This window comes from Lithobates pipiens, unplaced genomic scaffold (assembly GCF_037356315.1).
Source record: "Lithobates pipiens isolate NorthernLeopardFrog02 unplaced genomic scaffold, aLitPip1_a1.2 Scaffold_28, whole genome shotgun sequence".
NCBI lineage: Eukaryota > Metazoa > Chordata > Amphibia > Anura > Ranidae > Lithobates > Lithobates pipiens.
The window spans coordinates 172,904,138-172,927,573 of NW_027507789.1; the positions used below are offsets into that span (position 1 = coordinate 172,904,138).

The window sequence follows — 23,436 nt, forward strand, 5'->3', positions numbered from 1 at the left end:
TGTTATTCTATGAAAAAATAAAAAAAAAATTTAAATTTTTTTTTTTCAAATATAAAGTCCCATAGACCTTTGGCCTTTCATACTTGTACCATTATAATAGGGATGTTGGCACATACACAGGTCTAAGTCACACCTTATATTTTTGAGATCACTTAAGGGCCCACCAAGGGGTAAATAAACAATGAAATATATTTTATATACCATCAGTGTAAGTATCTAAATTTGACAGAATAGCCTCTTCCATTCATTTGTACATCAACACTGCAACCAAATATACTGACAAGGAACATGTTGATAGGAAACAAGGGCAGAGAGAGTGGAGATTTCACAACACCAGTGTGCTGCTTCTCTATCACTGTCCAATCAGCAAGCTGGGTTTGGAGAGTGGACACCACTGTACCCCTTCTACAGGTACCCGAAATTTTGGTCAGCTGCCTGGCTGTGCATTCTGGTATGTTTTGTCAATCTCAGGACTGGATAGATAGAAATACTAATCCTTCATTAGGTTAAACAGCTCCATTATATGTTTTGTCGATCGACCAGACTAATTCACGAAACCACATTCAGCAGTAAAGACTATCCCATGACTCACCTTCTTCCTGCAGTCCTCGCTAATTATGTTGCTGTTGTCAATTATATCTGTGTAGGAGAGATGGGAAGGAGATGGCCAGCAGCGTTATTACCCGGAGAATGTTACAGGAGACCAGTAGGGGGCAACAGTGATATACTCACTATAGCAGGTGGGGCATCTTTCCCCCTTAAACCTGAAGCGGCTGAGTGTCATATCAAAATCAGAAATCACCTGGAGATTGACGAATGGAGAGTCATTATTACCGTTTACTACAGCACCACATTTACAGTAAACACACATATGCTGCTAATACATTGTTCTACCAAAAATTTTAATAATATATACACACACTATATATATATATATATATATATATATATATATATATATATATATATATATATATATATATAAACTTCCCATCTCTTAATAGGGCCTGCTTATTGCTATATGGCACCATTCATTGCACTGTAAAGGCTCTTCCACACTTGTGATGGAGTATTGGCGATCTGCATTGGCATCACTTTCACAGGTTATGAGGTGTTGTATTGCCTCCCCACTGCCCGATTATTATACAGTGCCAACAGTTTGCACAGCGCTTTACAATACAAAAGGGAGACAATACAGCAACAAGACAATTCAATACAGGAAGGCCCTGCTCCTGGGCACTTACCATCTAAGTAGATTTAAAGATTTAACCCTTTAATGCCCCATTGCACTGAGCTTGATAAGTGGTGCCGTTTGTCAAACTCTGCACCCCAAGTTTATTATAATATATATATATATATATATATATATATATATATATATATATATATTTTTTTTTTTTTTGTTTCTGGCTGCAAACTTTTTAAATAAGTAATTTTTCTCCTACACTGATGGGTACTGATGAGGTGGCACTAATATGCAGCACTGATGGATGGGACTGGTGAGCACTGAAAGGTAGCACAGATTGGTGTCACCGATGGGTACTGTTGAGGTGCCACTAATGGGCACTGTTGAGGCTGCACTGAATTCAGGGCACCAATGATTTTTTTTTTTAACAAAGATTTTTATTTATGTTTGGGCACCAATGATTAGTGCCCCGATTACCTTTACACATTTTTCCTGTGAGGAGATCCTGCTTTTTAGCTCTGCTCACACTCTGTCAGTGTAAGGCGAGAACTGATAAATGGCACTTCCCTAATTTACATGCAATCGGCTGTGATTGGACACAGCCGATTACATGGGTAAAGAGCAGCAGCTCTTTGCCGAAATCCAGGTCGCAGACAGCTAAACTGGACACCATCATATGCAGGGCCGGTGCTACCACTAGGCGGACTAGGCAGCCGCCTAGGGCATACTGCCGCCCAGGGCGCAGCCATGGCCACTAGAGGTGTTGTTTAAATAATTGGCGGCAGAGCAGCTGAATCATGATGGTGCGCCCTGGCATCTTCCTGTCCTGCTCCTTCAGTAAGGGGCACCCCCCTCCTCTCCCCCTCATTTGAACGGCAGCTCCCTCAAATCGCCCAGTAACTCCTCAGAGGGCGATCTGCAAGGGACAGGGTCCTGTTCCGTCTGAGTTAGGAGAGAGGATTAGCTCTGAGGACGGAGTTGTAGGGCGTCGCTGAGGGGTGGGGTTGGACGGTCCTGAGTGAGGAAGAGGACGGAGTGTATGGACAGTAATGGAGGAGAGTGAAATCAGTATCCAATGATGTGAGGATCCGGCGTGGGGCTCCGTACTCATCACACTGCTCCTCATCTGCCTGAAGGTCAGTCACCTATGCACATAGCTTGACTGTCTTGTGTGTCTGTGAGATGAGCTACTGCTAGGGGCACACCAACCTCCCTACACAGCTGTCTGCATACTGACTGTGCACAGCCCCACCCCTATACTGTACACCCCCACCTGTATACTGCACACCCCCCACCTGTATACTGTACACCCCCACTCTCAACCTGTATACTGCACACCTCCACCTATATACTGCACACCCCCCACCTCCTACATGTATACTGTACACTGCACCCCCCGGAATACTGCACACTCTCACCCCCCACCTGTATACTGCATACACCCCCACCTCCTACCTGTATACTGTACACCACCCACCTAATACCTGTATACTGTACACCCCCCCACCTATATACTGTACACTGCACCCCCGGAATACTGCACACTCTCACCCCCCACCTGTATACTGCACACACCCCCACCTGTATACTGCACACCCCAGTATACTGTACACCCTCACCCTCCACCAGTATACTGCACACCCCCCACCTGTATACTGCACACCCCCACCTCCTACCTGTATACTGCACACCCCCACCTCCTACCTGTATACTGTACACTGCACCCCCCGGAATACTGCACACTCTCACCCCCCACCTGTATACTGCACACCCCAGTATACTGTACACCCCTCACCGCCACCTGTATACTGCACACCCCTACCCCCCACCTGTATACTGCACACCCCCACTTATATACTGTAAAACCCCACCCCTCACCTGTATACTGCACACTCCCACCTCTACACCCCCACTCTCCACCAGTATACTGCACACCCCACCCCCACCTATATACTGTATACTGCACACCCCCATACTGCACACACCCCCACCCCCATACTGCGCCCCTCAGAATACTGTACACTCCCACCCCCCACCTGTATACTGCACACCCTCACCCTCCACCTGTATACTGCACACCCCCCAGTGTACTGTACACCCCCCACCCCCACCTGTATACTGTACCCCCAGTATACTGTACACCCCCACCTGTATACTGCACCCCCCAGAATACTGTACACCCCCCCACCTGTATACTGTACAACCTCACCCTCCACCTGTATACTGCACACCACCACCCCCTACCTGTATACTGGACACCCCCACCTGTATACTGTACACCCCCCACCTATATACTGTACCCCCCCGGAATACTGCACACTCTCACCCCCCACCTGTATACTGCACACACCCCCACCTGTATACTGCACACACCAGTATACTGCACACCCTCACCCCCCACCTGTATACTGCACACACCCCCACCTGTATACTGCACACACCAGTATACTGTACACCCTCACCCCCCACCTGTATACTGCACACCCCCCACCTCCTACCTGTATACTGCACACCCCCCACCTATATACTGTACACTGCACCCCCGGAAAATACTGCACATGCTCACCCTCCACCTGTATACTGCACACCCCCCAGTATACTTTACGCCCCCTCACCGCCACCTGTATACTGCACACCCCCACTTATATACTGTACAACCCCACCCCTCACCTGTATACTGCACACTCCCAACTCTACACCCCCACTCTCCACCTGTATACTGCACACCCCACCCCCACCTATATACTGTACACCCCCCACCTGTATACTGCACACCCCACCCTCTACCTGCATACTGCCCACCCCCCACCTATATACTGCACCCACCCACCTATATACTGCACCCCCCACCTATATACTGCACCCCCCCCACCTATATACTGCACCCCCCAAAATACTGCACACTCCCACCCCATATACTGTACACCCTCACCCTCCACCTGTATACTGCACCCCCAGTATACTGTACACCTCACCTGTATACTGCACCCCTCCAGTATACTGTACACCCCACCTGTATACTGCACACCCCCACCCCTCACCTGTATACTGCACCCCCAGTATACTGTACACCCCACCTGTATACTGCACCCCTCCAGCATACTGTACACCCCACCTGTATACTGTACACTCCCACTCTCCACCTGTATACTGCACACCCCACCTATATACTGTACACCCCCAGAATACTGTAAACTCCCCCACCTGTATACTGCACAACCCAGTATACTGTACACTCCCACCCTCCACCTATATACTGCACACCACCACCCCCTACCTGTATACTGGACACCCCCACCTGTATACTGCACACCCCCACCCCCACCCGTATACTGCACACCCCCTCCCCTACGTGTATACTGTACATCCCCACCTGTATACTGCAACCCACCTGTATACTGTACACCCCCCTGTATACTGTACACCCCCACCTGTACATTGGGGGTATTACACGGAGGTGATTACAAAAAAAAAAAAATAAAAAAAAAAAAAACTCTCCACCTGCCAGCTCCACCTTATACATGGGCAGGGCAAAGGGGGCGGAGTCAGAGAAGAGTTGGGGTAGAGCCAGGGGGCAGCAAAATTAGGTTTCGCCTAGGGCAGTGATGGCGAACCTTGGCACCCCAGATGTTTTGGAACAACATTTCCCATGATGCTCCTGTACTCTGCAGTGAAGGTGAGCATCATGGGAAATGTAGTTCCAAAACATCTGGGGTGCCAAGGTTCGCCATCACTGGCCTAGGGTGTCGAAAATCCTTGCACCAGCCCCGATCATATGCCATCATCCCAGAATGATGGTGGGCAGGTGAGAAGTAGTGAAGAGAGAAAAAAAACTAACACCAGTCATCCTCACCGGTGCCCGCTGTTTTTACCTCCAGTGATCCTCAGCTCTCGGAGCTCCAAGAATTTGAAATCCCCTCTCTTCTCTGTGCAGTGCTTTCGGGATGAACCAGACCGATTCAGTAGATCAGCATGGTAAGTCAGGGGTTGACAAATTTGCTTGGAATCTAGGAGCCAGCTTAAAAAGTTAGGAGCCGGGTCCGTGACGGCGATCCGGACCTGTCCCTGGCCTGACATGGAGACGAGTGAGGGGAAGATAACAGCGCCGTCGCCGCCCCCCCCCCGTCTCCAAGTCATTGCCCATAGCTCTTAGAGGGACATTTTATTTATTTTTTTCAAATGACAATTTTTTTTTCAATTGCATTTTAGTGTAAATATGAGATGTGAGGTCTCTCTGAGCCGAGATCTCATATTTAAGAGGACCTGTCATGCTTTTTCTATTACAAGGGATTTTTACATTGCTTGTAAAAAGAATAAAAGTGACACAACATTTTTTTTAAAAGAACAGTGGAAAAAAAAAAAAAAGTTAAAATAAGAAGAAAAAATAATAATTTTTAAACGCGCCCTGTCCTGCCCGCATATAAAATCGGTGTTCGAACCACACATAGGAGGTAGCGCCGTGATCGGTAGAGCGAGAGCAATAATTCTAGCCCCAGACTTCCTCTGTAACTCAAAACGTGCAACCTGTAGAATTTTTTTTAAACGTCGCCTATGGAGATTTTAAAGGGTAAAAGTTTGTCGCCATTCCATGAGCGGGTGCAATTTTGAAGCGTGACATGTTGGGTATCAATTTACTCGGCGTAACATTATCTTTCACAATATAAAAAATAATTGGGCTAACTTTACTGTTGTCTTATTTTTTTATTAACTAAATTATTTTTTCCAACAAAAGTGCGCTTGTAAGTCCGCTGCACAAATACGGTGTGACAGACAGTATTGCAACAACCACCATTTTATTCTCTAGGGTGTTAGAATAAAAAATATATATAATGTTTAGGGGGTTCTAAATAAAGGGAAGAAGAGGCAGGTAATATAAAACACTCAGAGGAAGCTTCATTAGCATTGCTGGTTTGTCATACCAACGGCGACCACAAGAGGGCGCCAGATTCCATAAGGAATCATAGGACCGCAGAAGGCCTCAAAGCCGCGGCCTAAATTTTCGGCCGCCGGCGGAATGGCCCGACGCGATCACGCTGGGGGGGTCCACAGAGACAGGATACCCCCAGCTGTGCTGCCCCAGGCGCGAGGTCGCTATTTCTAGTCGCCAATGCGACCTGGCGCCCGGGTTTTGTCGAGCTCTGTGGTAAGTAAATAAATCTGGTCTGCCCCGAAAGTGCTGCACAGTGACTAAGTGGTTAGCACTTCCACCTAGCAGCACTAGGGGGCGCAGGTTCAAATACCAACCGCATCACCACCTGCCTGGAGTTTGCATGTTCTCCCTGTGCGGGTTTTCCCCCCGGTACTCCAGTTTCCTCCCGCCAAAGACATGCTGGTAGGTGGTCTCCTTTCTAAATTGACCCTAGTATGTGTATATATGTAGGAATGGGAGTTAGGGACCTTAGATTGTAAGCTTCTTGGGGACAGGGACTGATGGGAATGTTTAATATACGTAAATCGCTGCGTGAATTGACGGCACTATACAAGTACCTGTAATAAATAATATGATACTCATTGTCAAATTTTAGCATATGGATTTCTATCATCGTGTTCCCCAGGGGACAACGTACATGTAGTAATTTGCGGCCATACATTATACAATTTTTTGTACAATTTTCCTTTAGCTTTACCAAAGCCATATCATATGCATGCAACCAGGCAGGCTCTTGCACTACATATTTTAAAGTAAATCTAAAGGAAACTTGAATAAGAAAATTGTATAATGTATGGCCAGCCTAGCTGTCAGGTTGGACAGAGCGCACCCCTCCCTCCACTACTGTCTGATTAAGCATCTCCTTGCTAGCTGTGTTCTTTGACAAATGGCACTTCTCTTAGTCTCCAAGCACTGGTCTGGAACATTTTATCTCACAAGGCCCCATCCTCCTGCATTCCTCATAAAGAGCTTGTCTTGGGGAAATGCACCATCTGAAAACGCTGCTAGCAAGGAGACGGCAATATTGACAGACGGCCATAGCAGCAGAAGGGGTACCCTGTCCGACCTCACAGCTAGTCTTATACAGCACCTAATGGAGATGGGACAAAGTACATGTAAGTAACATGTACATGTAACAAAAAAACATTAATAAAATTTCTTCTTGACTGTCGGATGTAATTCACACAGGAAACGCATCGCATTCCTATGCAAATCACATACGATCTGATTTTGAATCGTGTGCATACCCATGTGATCTGATTCACTGCATTTTGTGAGCTACTTTTGGGGTGCTGTTAACTTTTAAATTGACACCCGCAGCAGATCACGCGAACACAGTGCGACTGCTATGCAGTGCAGGAAACATACAGGAATCGCTGATTTTCCTCATCAGTGTGAACCGGGGCATAAAGTGTAAAGGACTCAAACTGACCTGTAATTTGTTATCCCCTCCAGCTTGCAATGCCATGATCAGTTCTTCAACCCTCTGTGGATCTTTCATATGAACCGTGTCCTTATCCAGCTCTGGGATCTGAAACATATTGATCATCACAAAAAGGTAGTTAACACAATGGAAAATCATTCAGAATCAATGTTCAATTCTCTGACTGCTGAGACACCTGCTGGCCACTGGGATGGTGGTGGCGCACCTGAGCTGCAAAATTAGAGTGAACCGAAGCCCGGATGGTGAACGGGACTGGTTTTTGGGGGGGATCCTGGCTCCTATGGAAAACTCGTACTACACAGAGCTGTGAGGGAGCAGAAGTTCTTCAAACTACGGCCCTCCAGCTGTCGCTGAACTGCATTGATCATTCCATGATTGAGGTTCCCGAACAACTGGAGGGCCATAGTTGGAAGACCCCTGCCTTAGGAGGACGTGTACAGCTAAGCTTCTGTCTCCCTGCACTAGTGGTAGTTTGGGGGTAGAGTCAAAATGGTTAAACATCCATTTCTGACCCCTCCAGATGGAGATGCGAGAAGGAAAAAATAAAAAATAAAATAACTTTTTTATGGCTACTGAGGTCCCCCCGAAATCCCTGTCCATACCCTGACCACAGCAATTACACATCATAGGTGGTAGGTAGTACTACGATCATCAGAAGAAAAGGAATTTATTTTATTTTGGGTTGCCCTTCGGCAGTGGGTTACGATAATATATAAAAATAAATAAATAAAAATAAAACATTTTTTAAATTAAAAATAAAAGAAAAATCTACAACTACATTTTCATTTAAAAAAAAAAAAAATATATATATTATATATATATATATATATATATATATATATATATATATATATATATATATATATATATATATATATATATATATATATATATATATATATAAATTTTACCATTTTGTTTGCTCATTACCTTTTGATGATAAAAAAAAAATATAGGAAATATCTATTACCATTTACCAGCAAATGAAAGCCCAGTTTCTTCTGAAAGAAAACATGCTGGATGATCCACCCAGATACATGGATGTGATTATATGTCCAGTTCTACAGATATATGACAAAAGGTGGGAAACTGACAGAGATCTGTCCAAACACCTAAAAATGGTTGTGACACGTCCCATATATGTGTCCCCAAAAAAAAAAAAAAAAAAAAAAAAAAAAACAGCAAAAAAATAAAAAAACACCCCAACAACCAACCAACCACCATACACACACATATTAGGGAAAAAAAAGAAATAAAAAAAAATTAGATCCAACATATCAAATCATTCCCAGTGGCTCCACCCAAGGGTTGTACAGATACTCAGACACTCCTCCCAAAATGGAAAAAATAAAAAATGATTGTGAAACATCCCATATATATGCATCACATTCAAAGAAATAATATTACTATTAGAGATATCAATCAGAATTTTCAGTCTCGCCTCCCAAAACTAAAAAAAAGTGTTGAAATTGTTGTGAGTCTTCCTATACGAGTCCAAAAAAAAAGTAAAAAAATAAAATAAAAATAAATTGATATATGTTTAGTAGCCAAGCAATCAGTCATCATTTTCAGTTGCTCCGCCCAAAACTGTAAGGATTCTCAGTTACTCCATCCTATTTCTATGTAAATATAAGATTTCAATGTATATATTAAATTTATCTGTGTATATTAGATGTCTCTGAATAAATGTGTGTTCTCCGTGTATATTAGATTTCTATGTATATATTAGATTTCAATGTATATATGTGAGTTCTCTGTGTATATTTGAGTTCTCTGTGTATATTTGAAATCTAACATATACATAGCAATCTAATATACACAGAGAACTCACATTTATACAGACATCTAATATTTACATTGAAATCTATGTAAATATTAAATATCTCTGTATAAATGTGAGTTCTCTGTGTATATTAGATTGCTATGTATATATTAGAGTTCAATGTAAATAATAAACATTGAAACTAATATATACGTTGATAAATCTATGTATATATTAGATCTGTATACTGTATTACTATTTCCATGTATACAGTAAATCTGTATATTAGATTTATACATTCTATTTTACTGTATATATTCAATTTCTCTGTATACATTAGCCATCTCTGTATACATTTCTCTGTATATTAGATATTAGTAGATCCGATTGTTTACAGCCTGGATCTGTCTCCCTGCTTTGCAGACTGGCAGTTATTACCTGATGATGTCATAGAGGGCGGGCGGTTTCCATGGCAACCGGTCACTTTAAGTAGCATCTGCCGCTGCAGCTCAGTGTCATTTGAGTAGCAGACAGTGCAGAGTAAATACCTGTTTACTGACAGCTCTAGAGAATGAAAATTTTACAGATTTTTCTGATTTTTGCAGCGATTTTCCTGCTTTTTCCTGACAATGTCAAAGCCATCTACATCGAGGAAGCAGAGATGTTAGAGGAGGAACTCGCCAAGAAACACAGGAAAATTCTTGTCAATTCCACAGAATGTGATGTAAATTGCGGCTTAGGGACAAAAATAGAGACCCACTGCCTTGTGGTGCCAAAGCGTTTCTCCAAAGAAGACTTTGACCCTGAATGTGAAGAAAAACAGGTCGTATGCCACGGCATCCGGGAGTGCGAGCCGAGAAATTACTACTTGAACATCGGTGCCAGCACTACACTGGACTGCCAACCGGAAGTTCTGCCTGAACATGCAGAACAAACAATGTTATACAACTGGAAATATATTCCTGGAATCACCATAGATGATGGCATCTTTGAAGATGAAGACGAAATCATCAGCCATCAGCGCACCATTCCGCTTTACAATATCCAGGAGAGTCAGTCTGGGACATATAGGTGCACGATGGAGGACTCCAATGGTCACATGGTGAAGATCATCTACTTTGCCATTCGGGTGATAGACCCCAAACTCTATCCCCTACAGCTCAACAAAATTCCTACCCTGAAGGAAGAATGGCAGAAACAGGGAACAGGGGCAATTCTCAAAGAAAAGCTGCCATTGTTTACCTACAAAATGCAGTTACACATAATCCTTGGAGTTGGAATCGGGGCAAGTGTGCCACTAGCCATCATTTTATGTATCCTGTATCGCTGTTGTAGAAAAAGAAAAAAGTTGGGTGACGAGGAGACTGGGGGAGAAGAGCCAGCAACAGAGCCCTGGGCAACATATCCAGGGGCAACAGAGCCCTGGGCAACATATCCAGGGGCAACATATCCAGAAGCAACAGAGCCAGGGGCAACATATCCAGAAGCAACAGAGCCAGGGGAAACATATCCAGGGGCAACATATCCAGGGGCAACATATCCAGGGGCAACATATCCAGAAGCAACAGAGCCAGGGGAAACATATCCAGGGGAAACATATCCAGGGGAAACATATCCAGGGGAAACATATCCAGGGGAAACATATCCAGGGGAAACATATCCAGGGGAAACATATCCAGGGGAAACATATCCAGGGGAAACATATCCAGGGGAAACATATCCAGGGGAAACATATCCAGGGGCAACATATCCAGGGGCAACATATCCAGGGGCAACATATCCAGGGGCAACATATCCAGGGGCAACATATGCGCCGGCAGCCAAGGAGCCAGCAGCAAAGGAGCCAGCAGCAAAGGAGCCAGCAGCAAAGGAGCCAGCAGCAAAGGAGCCAGCAGCAAAGGAGCCAGCACCAAAAGCGCCTGCAGCAAAGGTGCCAGCACCAAAAGCGCCTGCAGCAAAGGTGCCAGAACCAAAAGCGCCTGCAGCAAAGGAGCCTGCAGCAAAGGAGCCAGCAGCAAAGGAGCCAGCAGCAAAGGTGCCAGCAGCAAAGGTGCCAGCAGCAAAAGCGCCTGCAGCAAAGGAGCCAGCAGCAAAGGAGCCAGCAGCAAAGGTGCCAGAACCAAAAGCGCCTGCAGCAAAGGTGCCAGAACCAAAAGCGCCTGCAGCAAAGGTGCCAGAACCAAAAGCGCCTGCAGCAAAGGTGCCAGAACCAAAAGCGCCTGCAGCAAAGGTGCCAGAACCAAAAGCGCCTGCAGCAAAGGTGCCAGAACCAAAAGCGCCTGCAGCAAAGGTGCCAGAACCAAAAGCGCCTGCAGCAAAGGTGCCAGAACCAAAAGCGCCTGCAGCAAAGGTGCCAGAACCAAAAGCGCTGCAGCAAAGGTGCCAGAACCAAAAGCGCTGGCAGCAAAGGTGCCAGAACCAAAAGCGCCGGCAGCAAAGGTGCCAGAACCAAAAGCGCCGGCAGCAAAGGTGCCAGAACCAAAAGCGCCGGCAGGAAAGGTGCCAGAACCAAAAGCGCCTGCAGGAAAGGTGCCAGAACCAAAAGCGCCTGCAGGAAAGGTGCCAGAACCAAAAGCGCCGGCAGCAAAGGTGCCAGCACCAATACCGCCTGCAGCAAAGGTGCCAGAACCAAAACCCCCTGCAGCAAAGGTGCCAGAACCAAAACCGCCTGCAGCAAAGGTGCCAGCACCAGAACCGCCTGCAGCAAAGGTGCCAGCACCAGAACCGCCTGCAGCAAAGGTGCCAGCACCAAAATCGCCTGCAAAGGTGCCAGCACCAAAACCGCCTGCAGCAAAGGTGCCAGCACCAAAACCACCTGCAGCAAAGGTGCCAGCACCAAAACCACCTGCAGCAAAAGCGACCGGAGGAGCAGTGCCTAAGAAAGCAGCGTCTGGTGGAAAGAAAGTGAAAAAGCCAGGAAAAAATTAGTCTGAGGGTGTAGGCTGAACAGCATCGGTCATATCTACCCATGTCTGCGTATGCCATAACATCACATTTATCACACCAGTGAAACCAACCAACAGGGCAATTTCCTGTTGGTTGGCAACCAATCAGCGTCAGATTATTAAGGGCTCACACAGGCTGCGAGGGTGCTGTACTGGGGTGGGGGACTGTACTGGGGCACCCTGTACCGGCGGGAGACTGTACTGTTGGGGGGGAATAGACTGGGAGGGGGGGACTACTGGTGCACCCTGTCCCGGCGGGAGACTGTACTGTTGGGGGGGGAATAGACTGGGAGGGGGACTGTACTGGAGCACCCTGTACCGACGGGAGACTGTACTGTTGGGGGGGGGGGGACTGTACTGGGGCACCTTGTACCGGCGGGAGACTGTACTGTTGGGGGGGGGGAGGGGACTGTACTGGGGCACCCTGTACCGGCGGGAGACTGTACTGTTGGGGGGGAGGGGCGACACTGTACTGCGGCACCCTGTACCGGCGGGAGACTGTACTGTTGGGGGGGGGGCTATGACTGGGAGGGGGACTGTACTGGGGCCCCTTTAGTGGGAGGGACTGTACTGGTGCCCCTTCTGTTGGGGGGGCGGTGGGCTGTAATGGGGCCCCTGTAGTGGGGGGTGGGGCTGTAATAAGGCCCCTGTGGTGGTGGTGGGGAGGAGGGGGGGGGGGTCTATACTGACGCCATTGGAAGCCTGCATGATATGTCAGAGCACTGACACTCCACAACAGGAAGTGTCCGGTAATGTAATGACAGCTGTAGATTTAGGCTATAAGAGATTCGGATTGGTGCCACAAAGTACCTACCATGCACACTTAGTACTTACAATCATCTCTGCGGGGGAGGGGTATGGGGGTCCTGATGAGCAGATCTCTTCACTTGCAGCTTGCTGATCTTTTACTATTCCAGTGCAGCTCTGCACACAGACGCCAGCCCCCTCTAGCGGCCAAACCCTTTATAACAGCGGACCACAACTTCCACAGGTACATGAGACTTCTATATTCTATGGCTCTGTGAAAAATGAAATCTGCTTCCGGGTTGAAACAATCACTTCCTAGTCGCTTTCTAACGCTTTATCCCTAGAGCATGCGTGACCCCCACCATGAATGTTCGGGGTTTGTCCCCCGTCGTGAGCGCCGCCATCTTGCTGGCTAGAAAACCTGCGCTGTCAAAAATTATCCGACCATCGGATAGCGTCCGCCCCGTACTGCGCAGGCGCAGCGCTTGCGCAGCACCTAGAAGACTCCGAAAGCGTCCGAAGAACGGCGCCTGCGCACGGCCGTCCGCCTGACTGTAAGCTCGTATCAACTCGGTGGGCGTGTCGTCAAAGTTGGGTGTCCCATCAGCAGCGGGCTGTCTTGATTTCTTCACTTCTCTCCCCGCCCATCATCTTTGCAGTCATTGGTTGTTAGAAACGCCATCATCTTAACGACAGATGACACGCCTCCACAGCGGAGCTGCTCAGCCTCCTAGCTCCGCCCCCGACTCCGCCTCCTGTCATGAAGTTAAAGGGACCGTGAACTTCAAAGGACTAACGGCTGGAGGTAAGATCACGTTGTATGGAGAGATTCAGCTAATTAATCTTGTCTGATGTTTGTTTCATTGATTGATTGATTTTTGTTATGTACATTTTGCCTATATATCTCTTTTCTTCTAATACATGCAGACAGTTTTGCTGTTCCATATTGCTGGCATGGATTCTGATGAAGCATTAAAAAGCGAAACGTGTTAATCCTGCATGCTCACATTCTGTAAACACAGACTGATTATGTTTCATCTAGGGTCATACCATTTTTAGGTGAATCTTATTTTATTATAACATATACATGAGGTTACATATCATCCAATATTAACCGCTTCCTGTTCGCCGTACAACAATATGTGTCAGCTGAATGACACATGTGGGCAAAAGGGTGTACAGGTACGTCCTGTAGAAAGCGGCACTGCGGGTCCGCCCGCCGCATTCTCCGTGACCGCGGGTCCCACGGAGAAATGCCTGCGATCATCTCACAGAGATGTAGAATGAGAAGTGCCTATGTAAAGAAGGCATTTCCCATGTTCTGCCTAGTGATATGACAGAGATCACTGCTCTCTGTCACCGGGAGCAGTGATCGCTGTCATGTGTGTTGAAGCCCACCCCCCCAGTTAGAATCACTCCCTAGGACACACTTAACCCCTTCATCGCCCCCTAGTGGGACTCATTTACACAGTAACAGTGTAAAAAAAATTTTTTTTTTAAAATAATGTGTAAAAAAAAAAAATTTTTTGAAATTCTTTTTTTTTTGTAAAAAAATATATGTTTGGGCAAAAATACGTTTTTAACCACTTAAGGACCGCCGCCTGTAGATATACGTCGGCACAATGGCACGGACAGGCACAACTACGTACCCGTAAGTGCCTGCCTTCCAGCGAGTGGGGGGGGGTCCAATTCGCTGGCGGCGGTCCGTTTCACTTCAGGAGCGATCCGTGGTGAGTGGGCGGCCGTTGGTTTCTGGCCACCCCCTGGCGATCGCTCCTGGCGAATGATAAGCTTCCCATGCCTGTGTAGTGTAAACAAAGGCAGGAGGAAGTGATGTCACTCTCCTCGAGGCGGTCTTTTTGACCAGACGGCGAGGAGAGAAGACATCACAGTAAGCGCACCAACACTACACTGACACGTAGGTACACATAGGCACACAAATCACTCACAGTCACCCCCCCCCCCCCCCGTCACAGTGTCACTGATTGCAGTGATCATTTATTTACTGATCACTGCATTTAGTGGCAGTTGTGACTGTAAAAAGTGTCAGGGCAGTTAGTGTTAGATCCCTTTAGGTCCAGGGTAGCCCCCCTACCCCCCCCATAAAGGTTTAACCCCTTGATTGCCCCCCAGGTAACCCCTTTACTCCATTTTGCCAGTGTCATTAAGGAATTATTTTTCTGATCTGGGCCTTTTCCTCAACATGGGCACACATAAATTCATAACCTTGCCGACGTATTGGTCCACGCATCCAATTGACCATATGCCCATGTTCTCTATCTTCATGTCCAGGAAACGATACGAGCAGATCTTGCGGTTCATGCACTTCAACGACAATTAACTTTGTCGTCCTCGTGGAGACCCTGAATACGATCGGCTCTACAAAATTCGGCCCCTCATAAACCACTTCAACCAACGTTTTGCAGCCTTGTTTATTCCCCATCAAGTTGTCTGTGTTGATGAGTCCCTGATTACATTTTCTGGCCGCTTGTCATTCAAACAATACATTCCCGACAAGCGTACCAGATACGGGGTCAAGCTCTATAAGTTCTGTGACAGGGCCACAGGCTATACATGGAGCTTTACGGTTTATGAGGGAAAAGATAGTTACGTAGAGCCGGAGAACTGCCCTGACTACATAGGAAGCGCTGGCAAGATAGTGTGGGACTTGGTGTCACCCTTATTCGGAAAGGGGTACCACTTGTACGTGGACAATTATTACACCAGCGTGCCACTGTTTAGTCATTTGTTTGATCATCAGATTGGAGCATGTGGCACCGTACGACCTAATCGCCGGGGCTGTCCCCAGGGGCTTGTAGATTCCCGTCTTAGGCTGGGGGAGAGAGCCTGCTATCGGTGTAATAATTTGCTCGCTATGAAGTGGAGGGATAATAAGAATGTTTTTGTTCTTACCTCCCTTCGTACAGACATGACAGTCCAAATTCCTACGGCGACTGGTATTGTGGAGAAACCCCTCTGTGTACACGACTATAACAAAAATATGACCAATTGTTGGCGCCGTATCTAGTTGCCCGTAAGGCCAGACGCTGGTACAAAAAAGTGTCTGTTTACTTATTTCAGTTGGCTTTGCTGAACGCTCATGTCCTATACAGAGCTTCAGGCGGGACTTTATCCTTTCTTATATTCCAGAAAGAGATTGTCACAGATCTTCTGTATCCAGACGGTTCTGCACCTCACCATTCCCAACCAAATGCAGTAAGCCGGCTGAATGAGAGGCATTTTCCGTATGTCATCCCGAGTACCCCTACCCAACAAACCCCAAAAGAAGATGTCATGTCTGTACCAAGCGCGGATATAGGCGGGACACCCGTTATTATTGTCCCTGCTGTCCTGCCAATCCTGGTGTTTGCATTGGTGAATGTTTTGAACGCTACCACACACTAGTGAAGTTTTAGCGTAGGGTACAGCATTTCACAGGCTAGGCACACTAACACAGAGTCTCCCAAGATGCCATCGCATTTTGAGGGACCCGAACCGTTACAGTTGTTACAGTTACAAAAAAAATAAAACAAAAAAAATATAAAAACCAAACAGTTTTTTTTTATTGTTCTCTCTCTCTCTCTCTCTATTGTTGCTCTTTTTTACTGTATTCTATTCTGCAATATTTTATTATGTTTTATCATGCTTGCTTTTCAGGTATGTCATTTTATTTATACTTTACTGTTTACTGTGTTTTATTGCTAACCATTTTTTTGTTTTCAGGTGTGCCATTCAGCTACAGCGCGGATTTATTTATCTTGACAGCAACAGCGTTTTCTCCTACGATACATAAAGCCGCGACTCCAGTGCTGTAGGAGGTGATTTCACCACCACAGTTAAAAAAATAAAGAGAATATTTGCCAAAGCATGGGGGCAGCAGGGGCGGAGGAGCGATTTTGCTCCTAATGCAGCGTACATACGGTTGAAATTCCAATGGAGGGCTTGCCCGTGGAAAAATTAGACCGTGTGTACTCGGCATAACTTTTTTTGCGGGAGGATGCCCCCATGCTTCGGCATATATATATATATTATATATATATATATATATATATATATATATATATATATATATATATATATATATATATATATATATTTTAGGCACAGGTTGCGTTAAAAAATGTACATTTTGATCCATGTATTGGCCGGCCAGTCTACTGATTGACTTTGGTACAACCAGCCAGTCAGTTTGTTCCCCAAACTATATATAAACTAAACCGGTCCTGCAATCCCGTGATATCGGCACACCGAAGCTGATCTTTCCATCGGCTCCGGGTGCAGGCCTTACTAAGGGGAAGGCCTGCACCCGGCTTCACAGTTTGTTTCCTACTGCGCATGCACGAGTCACGCTGCACTTTCTGAATGGTCCCGTTATCTTCTGGGACCTTCGTGTCTTCCAGAGGAAAAAGGGGGGTGGGGGTGGGGTAAGGAGAAGGGGCCGCAAATTGTGTAGATCGCCGCATGATTGTGGTGATCTTACGCAGAAGTAAGAGTGGGTACCTGGTTTTGACAGGTATCTGCTCTCCCCTCCACCACTGCCACGTGGCACCTTTGGGGGGGGGGGGGGTGAAACAAGTGGAGCTTCCCCTTCCGGGTGGTGGTATTATGACTATAAGCCATAATCATCAAAATTAACCACTTAAGGACTGAGCCTCTTTTTTTAGATGTGTTGTTTACAAGTTAAAAACATTTTTTTTGCTAGAAAATTACTTAGAACCCCTAAGCATTATACATTTTTTTCTAACACCCTAGAGAATAAAATGGTGGTCGTTGCAATACTTTCTGTCACACCGCATTTGTGCAGCGGTCTTACAAGCGCACTTTTTTTGGAAAAAAATACACTTTTTTGAATTAAAAAAGAAGACAACAGTAATGTTACGCCGAGTAAATTGATACCCAACATGTCACGCTTCAAAATTGCGCCGGCTCGTGGAATGGCGACAAATTTTTACCTTTAAAAATCTCCATAAGCGTTGTTTTAAAAATTCTACCGGTTGCATGTTTAGAGCTACACAGGAGGTCTAGGGCTAGAATTATTTTTCTCACTCTACCGATGGCGGCGATACCTCACATGTGTGGTTTGAAAACCGTTTACGTATGCGGGCACTACTCAAGTATGGGTTCGCTTCTGGACGAGAGCGGAGCGTTTCCTATTTTTTTTTTTTACCTTTCAATTTTACACTTTAAAAAAAATTAAAAATTGTGTTACTTTTATTCCTATTAAAAGGAATGTAAATGTCCCTTGTAAGAAAAAAAAAGCATGACTGGACCTCTTAAATATGAGATCTGGGGTCAAAAAGACCTCAGATCTCATATTTACACTAAAATGCAATAAAAAAATTGTCATAAAAAAAATAAAAATGTCCCTTTAAGAGCTGTGGGCGGAAGTGAGGTTTTGACGTCGCTTCCACCTTGCAATGTCATGGAGACGGGTGGGGGCCATCTTCTCCTCACTCTCCATGCCAAGGAAGGAGGAACATCCGATCGCCTTCACCGCTGCCAACGCCTCCGGTTAAGCCGAGGAGGGCACTGCAGCACGGCGGGAGGGGGGGCCCCTCTCCCACCACCAATAAGTGATTTTGTGGCAAATCCACTGCAGAGACCACTTTTATTTTGAAGCGGACAGCCAGATGAACAAGAGGATACTGGGGTTTTGGCAGCACATGGCAGAATATAACTAAATCATATAGTGCTTGCCCTGCTGCGTTCTGCGCAATTTTTTGAAAAAACAAACATTCATCAAACTATGTGGCCTCAGTTGGCCCTGATGCAGACTTGATGGAAAATGTGAACCTCACGGCCCTTGAAGCCGTTTGTCCTGGCTTGCCCCCCCCAAAGCGCCCGCGAGGTCAGAAACCAATACATGGAGTACTTTGTGGGTAGGGGGGCCATTGATATGCCAGACAATGTCTGAGAGGCATTTTTTTAAATAAATATTTATTTGAAACTCCAATAATCTTTGTTTTCATTTACTGCTTGGCTTTGTTTTAGGTGTCTCCTAGGTTTTGTTGGTGTGTTTTTTTGGGCCTTTTTCTACAACAGTGCAAACCCAAGTTCAGAGTGAGATGAGGTGACAGTCTCTTCTTCAGATAATCTTATTATGTTGTGGGTCTGCTACACACACACACCTCGTCTTTGTTGATAATGTATGTAGTGTATTACTGACAAAAATATTGCTCATTTTCAGCACCATGGCAGAAATATGTGGGGGTCATGAAAATGGCGTGATTGGGGAAATTTTAACATCACTGTGGGTGTTATTTACTAAAGGCACATCCACTATGCACTACAAGTGCACTGCAAAAGTGCACCTGAAACTGCACTTGGAGTGCAAAGTGGATTTGCCTTTAGTAAATAACACTCATTGCCACAGAAAACAACTACTTTACTACAAATCCTGCTTTTGCACATTGAAAAAGGAAGACACACATTGTTGATAATTTAACTTTTTACTCAAAGCACATTCACATGTGCGTTTCGAAAAGGGTTTTACAACAAACCAACATATTTGGTGTATAGAAAACATTATTTTGGGTAACATTTTACAAAATTTGGCGTTTTTGTGTAAACAGGCATGTATCAAAGCATAACATACAGAACACAGGAACTTACAAAGTTCAACTTTGAAAAGTGAAGATAATATCAGACATGAGTATGTACAATCTGTGCTGATATTGCCTTCATCGGGTGGGGTGTCACCCCTGGAAAAGACAAATTCGGAAGATGCACACAAATTGAGAATCATAAAGTGGCCAGTTTCCTCCTGATCCCATGCCTAATGCCAACATGTGCTATCTTCCATCATGGGGTATCAATGTACGTGTTTTGGGGGTGCAACCCCTTCATCTCAGCCACTTTAGTAGCAAGGAAGCGGTTGCACCCACAAAACATGTACATTGATCCCCCATGATGGGAGATAGTACATGTTGACACACGGTGTGCATCTTCCAAATTTGGCTTTTCGGATAAATATAAAAGTGTTTTTGTAAATTTAAAAACAATGCTAGTTAGTTTGGGGTGTTTCAGACTCTCCCCAAAACATCAATGATGTGCTTCATTTTTTGTTTGACATCACTGATGTTTTTCTGTATATTCTCTAAATCGCGATTTCACCCCATTATCTCCCCAATGAGGATCTGGGCACTTTGACTAGTAAAATGCGATTCTTCCTCCACAACATCCACATCACCTAAAAAAAAAAAAAAAAAAACACACCATGTATTATAAATATGCAGACATACATTGATTAACTTACCTGAAGCTGTGGTCTCCGACACTCACCTGTTGTGGTGCCAATTTCACAAATTTCGACAATCTCTCCTTCCTCCTCCTCCTCTGCTTCTGGTGTTGGTATTTCCCCTTCTTTGGGAGGTGTGGGGTCCCTGGTGTCCTCAGACGTCCCGAGTCTTCTCTCCCCTATGAGAATGTAAAAAAGGAATACTTAGCATACAGAGGGCAGAAATACGAATACGAAACATTGCTTGGAAGTGTGGTACAATTGTGTTTTTTGGCAGAGTTCAAAAGGTGAAAACATTATTTTTAACACTTTCTAAAGCAAGAATACTTACCTATTGTGTGAACAAATGTAGTCAAGTGCAAGTTGGCAAAACATCGTTTTTGGAGTGGGCTAACGAACGATGTTTATTACGAACGATTGAACCCATGAACATGAAAGTGGCCATTTTAAACTGTACAACATTAAATCAAAGCACATAGAGCAGTATGCAAGCAATAATAATAATAATAATAATAATAATATGAACACACGACAACTACTTACTTTTTTCAAGAACACGCTTGATCCTTCTGTACTGCTCGTGCTCCCTAAGTTTCAGGTCTGACCAGCGTTTTCTCAGTTGATCCTTGGATCATCGTACCCCAAAATTCTTCTGAAGACTCTTCACAACTTTAGTCATGATCTTGACCTTTCTGATATTTGGGTTTGGGTACGGTCCATACTTCCCATCATAGTCATTCCTCTTCCATATGTCCACCATCTCCAACATCTCTCCAAAATACATATTTGAGGCCTTAAATCTTCTCCTCTGGGATCGGGACGTTTCTGGCTCCGGGCTTTCCTCGTCCTCCTCCTCGGTAGTGGAATTATCATGCCCCTGCTGTGTCTCCGCCATGTGCTCTCCCCACTGTGCCGAAAGAAAAGGGGCGGGGAATAGTCTAGAAAGAACGTCAGGGGTGGGCAGAGTTTCATACATGTGCACTGTATATAAAACGCAACACGCGTGTGTCATACGTACGATCTGTGAGCAGAGTGAGGAGCTGACGCGCCGATCGTTCACGTGAAGGTACAATTTTAACTTGATACATCACTAGCTTTTACTGCTTCTAGATAGACCTATGTTGGGACAAGATTAGGAGAGTTTAGCATGACATTATTATTAGGGTTTGTCTTGTGTTGTGCCTTGTGCAGACAAGATGGAAAAAAAAAAAATTAAAAAAATAATAAAAATTTAAAATAAAATAAAAATCTACAACTACATTTTCATTAAAATTTTTTATATATATATATATATATATATATATATATATATATATATATATATATATATATATATATATATATATATATATATATATACATATACATACACATATATATACATACATACACACACACACATATATATATTATATATATATATATATATATATATATATATATATATATATATATATATATATATATATATATATATATATATATATATATATATCTATACACATATACACACACACACACACACATTTTACCATTTTGTTTGCTCATTACCTTTTGATAATAATAATAAAAAAAATAGGAATTATCTATTACCATTTACCAGCAAATGAAAGCCCAGTTTCTTCTGAAAGAAGACATGCTGGATGATCCACCCAGATACATGGATGTGATTATATGTCCAGTTCTACAGATATATGACAAAAGGTGGGAAGCTGACTGAGCAGAGATCTGTCCAAACACCTAAAAATGGTTGTGTGACACGTCCCATATACGTGTCGCAAAAAAAACAAAAAAACAAAAACAAACACACAACAAAAAGCCACCACACATACACACTAGGGGAAGAAAAAAAAAAAAAAAATACCCCAACAACCAACCAACCAACCACCACACATACACATATTAGGGAAAATAAAAAAATAAAAAAAAATGATATCCAACATATCAAATCATTCCCAGTGGCTCCACCCAAGGGTTGTACAGATTCTCAGACACTCCTCCCAAAATTGAAAAAATAAAAAATGGTTGTGAAACATCCCATATATGCATCACATTCAAAGAAATAATATTACTATCCGAGATATCAATCAGAATTTTCAGTCTCACCTCCCAAAACTAAAAAAATAGTGTTGAAATTGCTGCGAGTCTTCCTATACGAGTCCAAAAAAAAGTAAAAAAATAAAAATAAAATAAAAATAAATTGATATATGTTTAGTAGCCAAGCAATCAGTCATCATTTTCAGTTGCTCCGCCCAAAACTGTAAGGATTCTCAGTTACTCCATCCTATTTCTATGTAAATATAAGATTTCAATGTATATATTAAATTTATCTGTGTATATTAGATGTCTCTGAATAAATGTGTGTTCTCCGTGTATATTAGATTTCTATGTATATATTAGATTTCTATGTATATATTAGATTTCTATGTATATATGTGATTTCTATGTATATATGTGAGTTCTCTGTGTATATTTGAAATCTAATATACACAGAGAACTCACATTTATACAAAGACATCTAATATTTACATTGAAATCTAATATTTACATTGAAATCAATGTAAATATTAAATATCTCTGTATAAATGTGAGTTCTCTGTGTATATTAGATTGCTATGTATATATTAGAGTTCAATGTAAATAATAAACCTTGAAATATATACGTTGATAAATCTATGTATATATTAGATCTGTATACTGTATTACTATTTCCATGTATACAGTAAATCTGTATATTAGATTTATACATTCTATTTTACTGTATATATTCAATTTCTCTGTATACATTAGCCATCTCTGTATACATTTCTCTGTATATTAGATATTAGTAGATCCGATTGTTTACAGCCTGGATCTGTCTCCCTGCTTTGCAGACTGGCAGTTATCACCTGATGATGTCATAGAGGGCGGGCGGTTTCCATGGCAACCTGTCAGTTTAAGTAGCATCTGCCGCTGCAGCTCAGTGTCATTTGAGTAGCAGACAGTGCAGAGTAAATACCTGTTTACTGACAGCTCTAGAGAATGAAAATTTTACAGATTTTTCAGATTTTTGCAGCGATTTTCCTGCTTTTTCCTGACAATGTCAAAGCCATCTACATCGAGGAAGCAGAGATGTTAGAGGAGGAACTCGCCAAGAGACACAGGAAAATTCTTGTCAATTCCACAGAATGTGATGTAAATTGCGG

General features: G+C 44.0%; 2 protein-coding genes and 1 long non-coding RNA gene across 4 annotated transcripts in view; 1 reads left to right on the forward strand and 2 right to left on the reverse strand.

Annotated features, from left to right (window-relative positions):
• The window catches only part of NT5C3B (5'-nucleotidase, cytosolic IIIB), a 62,245-nt gene that overhangs the window by 20,985 nt on the left and 17,824 nt on the right, over nucleotides 1-23,436 (reverse strand). The window contains exons 1-4 of one of the 2 annotated variants that reach the window (XM_077459942.1): nucleotides 13,102-13,476; nucleotides 7,549-7,647; nucleotides 733-802; nucleotides 593-639 (exon numbers count right to left, since the gene is read on the reverse strand). In XM_077459942.1, the coding sequence (XP_077316068.1) occupies nucleotides 593-639; nucleotides 733-802; nucleotides 7,549-7,647; nucleotides 13,102-13,107 (222 nt within the window). In that variant the 5' untranslated portion in view covers nucleotides 13,108-13,476. Of the gene's footprint in view, nucleotides 1-592; nucleotides 640-732; nucleotides 803-7,548; nucleotides 7,648-13,101; nucleotides 13,477-23,436 lie in introns of those variants that run through there. The other variant, XM_077459944.1, reaches the window with a different exon arrangement.
• LOC143934953 (uncharacterized) lies at nucleotides 9,868-12,230 on the forward strand. Its single transcript, XM_077458499.1, has 2 exons — nucleotides 9,868-11,462; nucleotides 11,997-12,230. The coding sequence occupies exons 1-2, from the start codon at nucleotides 9,894-9,896 to the stop codon at nucleotides 12,228-12,230; spliced, it is 1,803 nt and encodes a 600-aa protein (XP_077314625.1). The 5' UTR covers nucleotides 9,868-9,893.
• On the reverse strand, nucleotides 19,340-21,454 carry LOC143935827 (uncharacterized). The gene is made up of 3 exons (XR_013263581.1): nucleotides 20,795-21,454; nucleotides 20,296-20,430; nucleotides 19,340-20,203 (listed from the first exon to the last, which is right to left on the reverse strand). It is a non-coding gene; the product is annotated as an uncharacterized LOC143935827 (long non-coding RNA).

Coding starts and splice junctions, on each gene's coding strand:
- LOC143934953 (XM_077458499.1), top strand. CDS start 9,894: ATGAAAATTTTACAGATTTTTCTGATTTTTGCAGCGATTTTCCTGCTT. Junction 11,463..11,996: donor CAAAAGCGCCTGCAGCAAAG/GTGCCAGAACCA, acceptor AACCGCCTGCAG/CAAAGGTGCCAGCACCAGAA.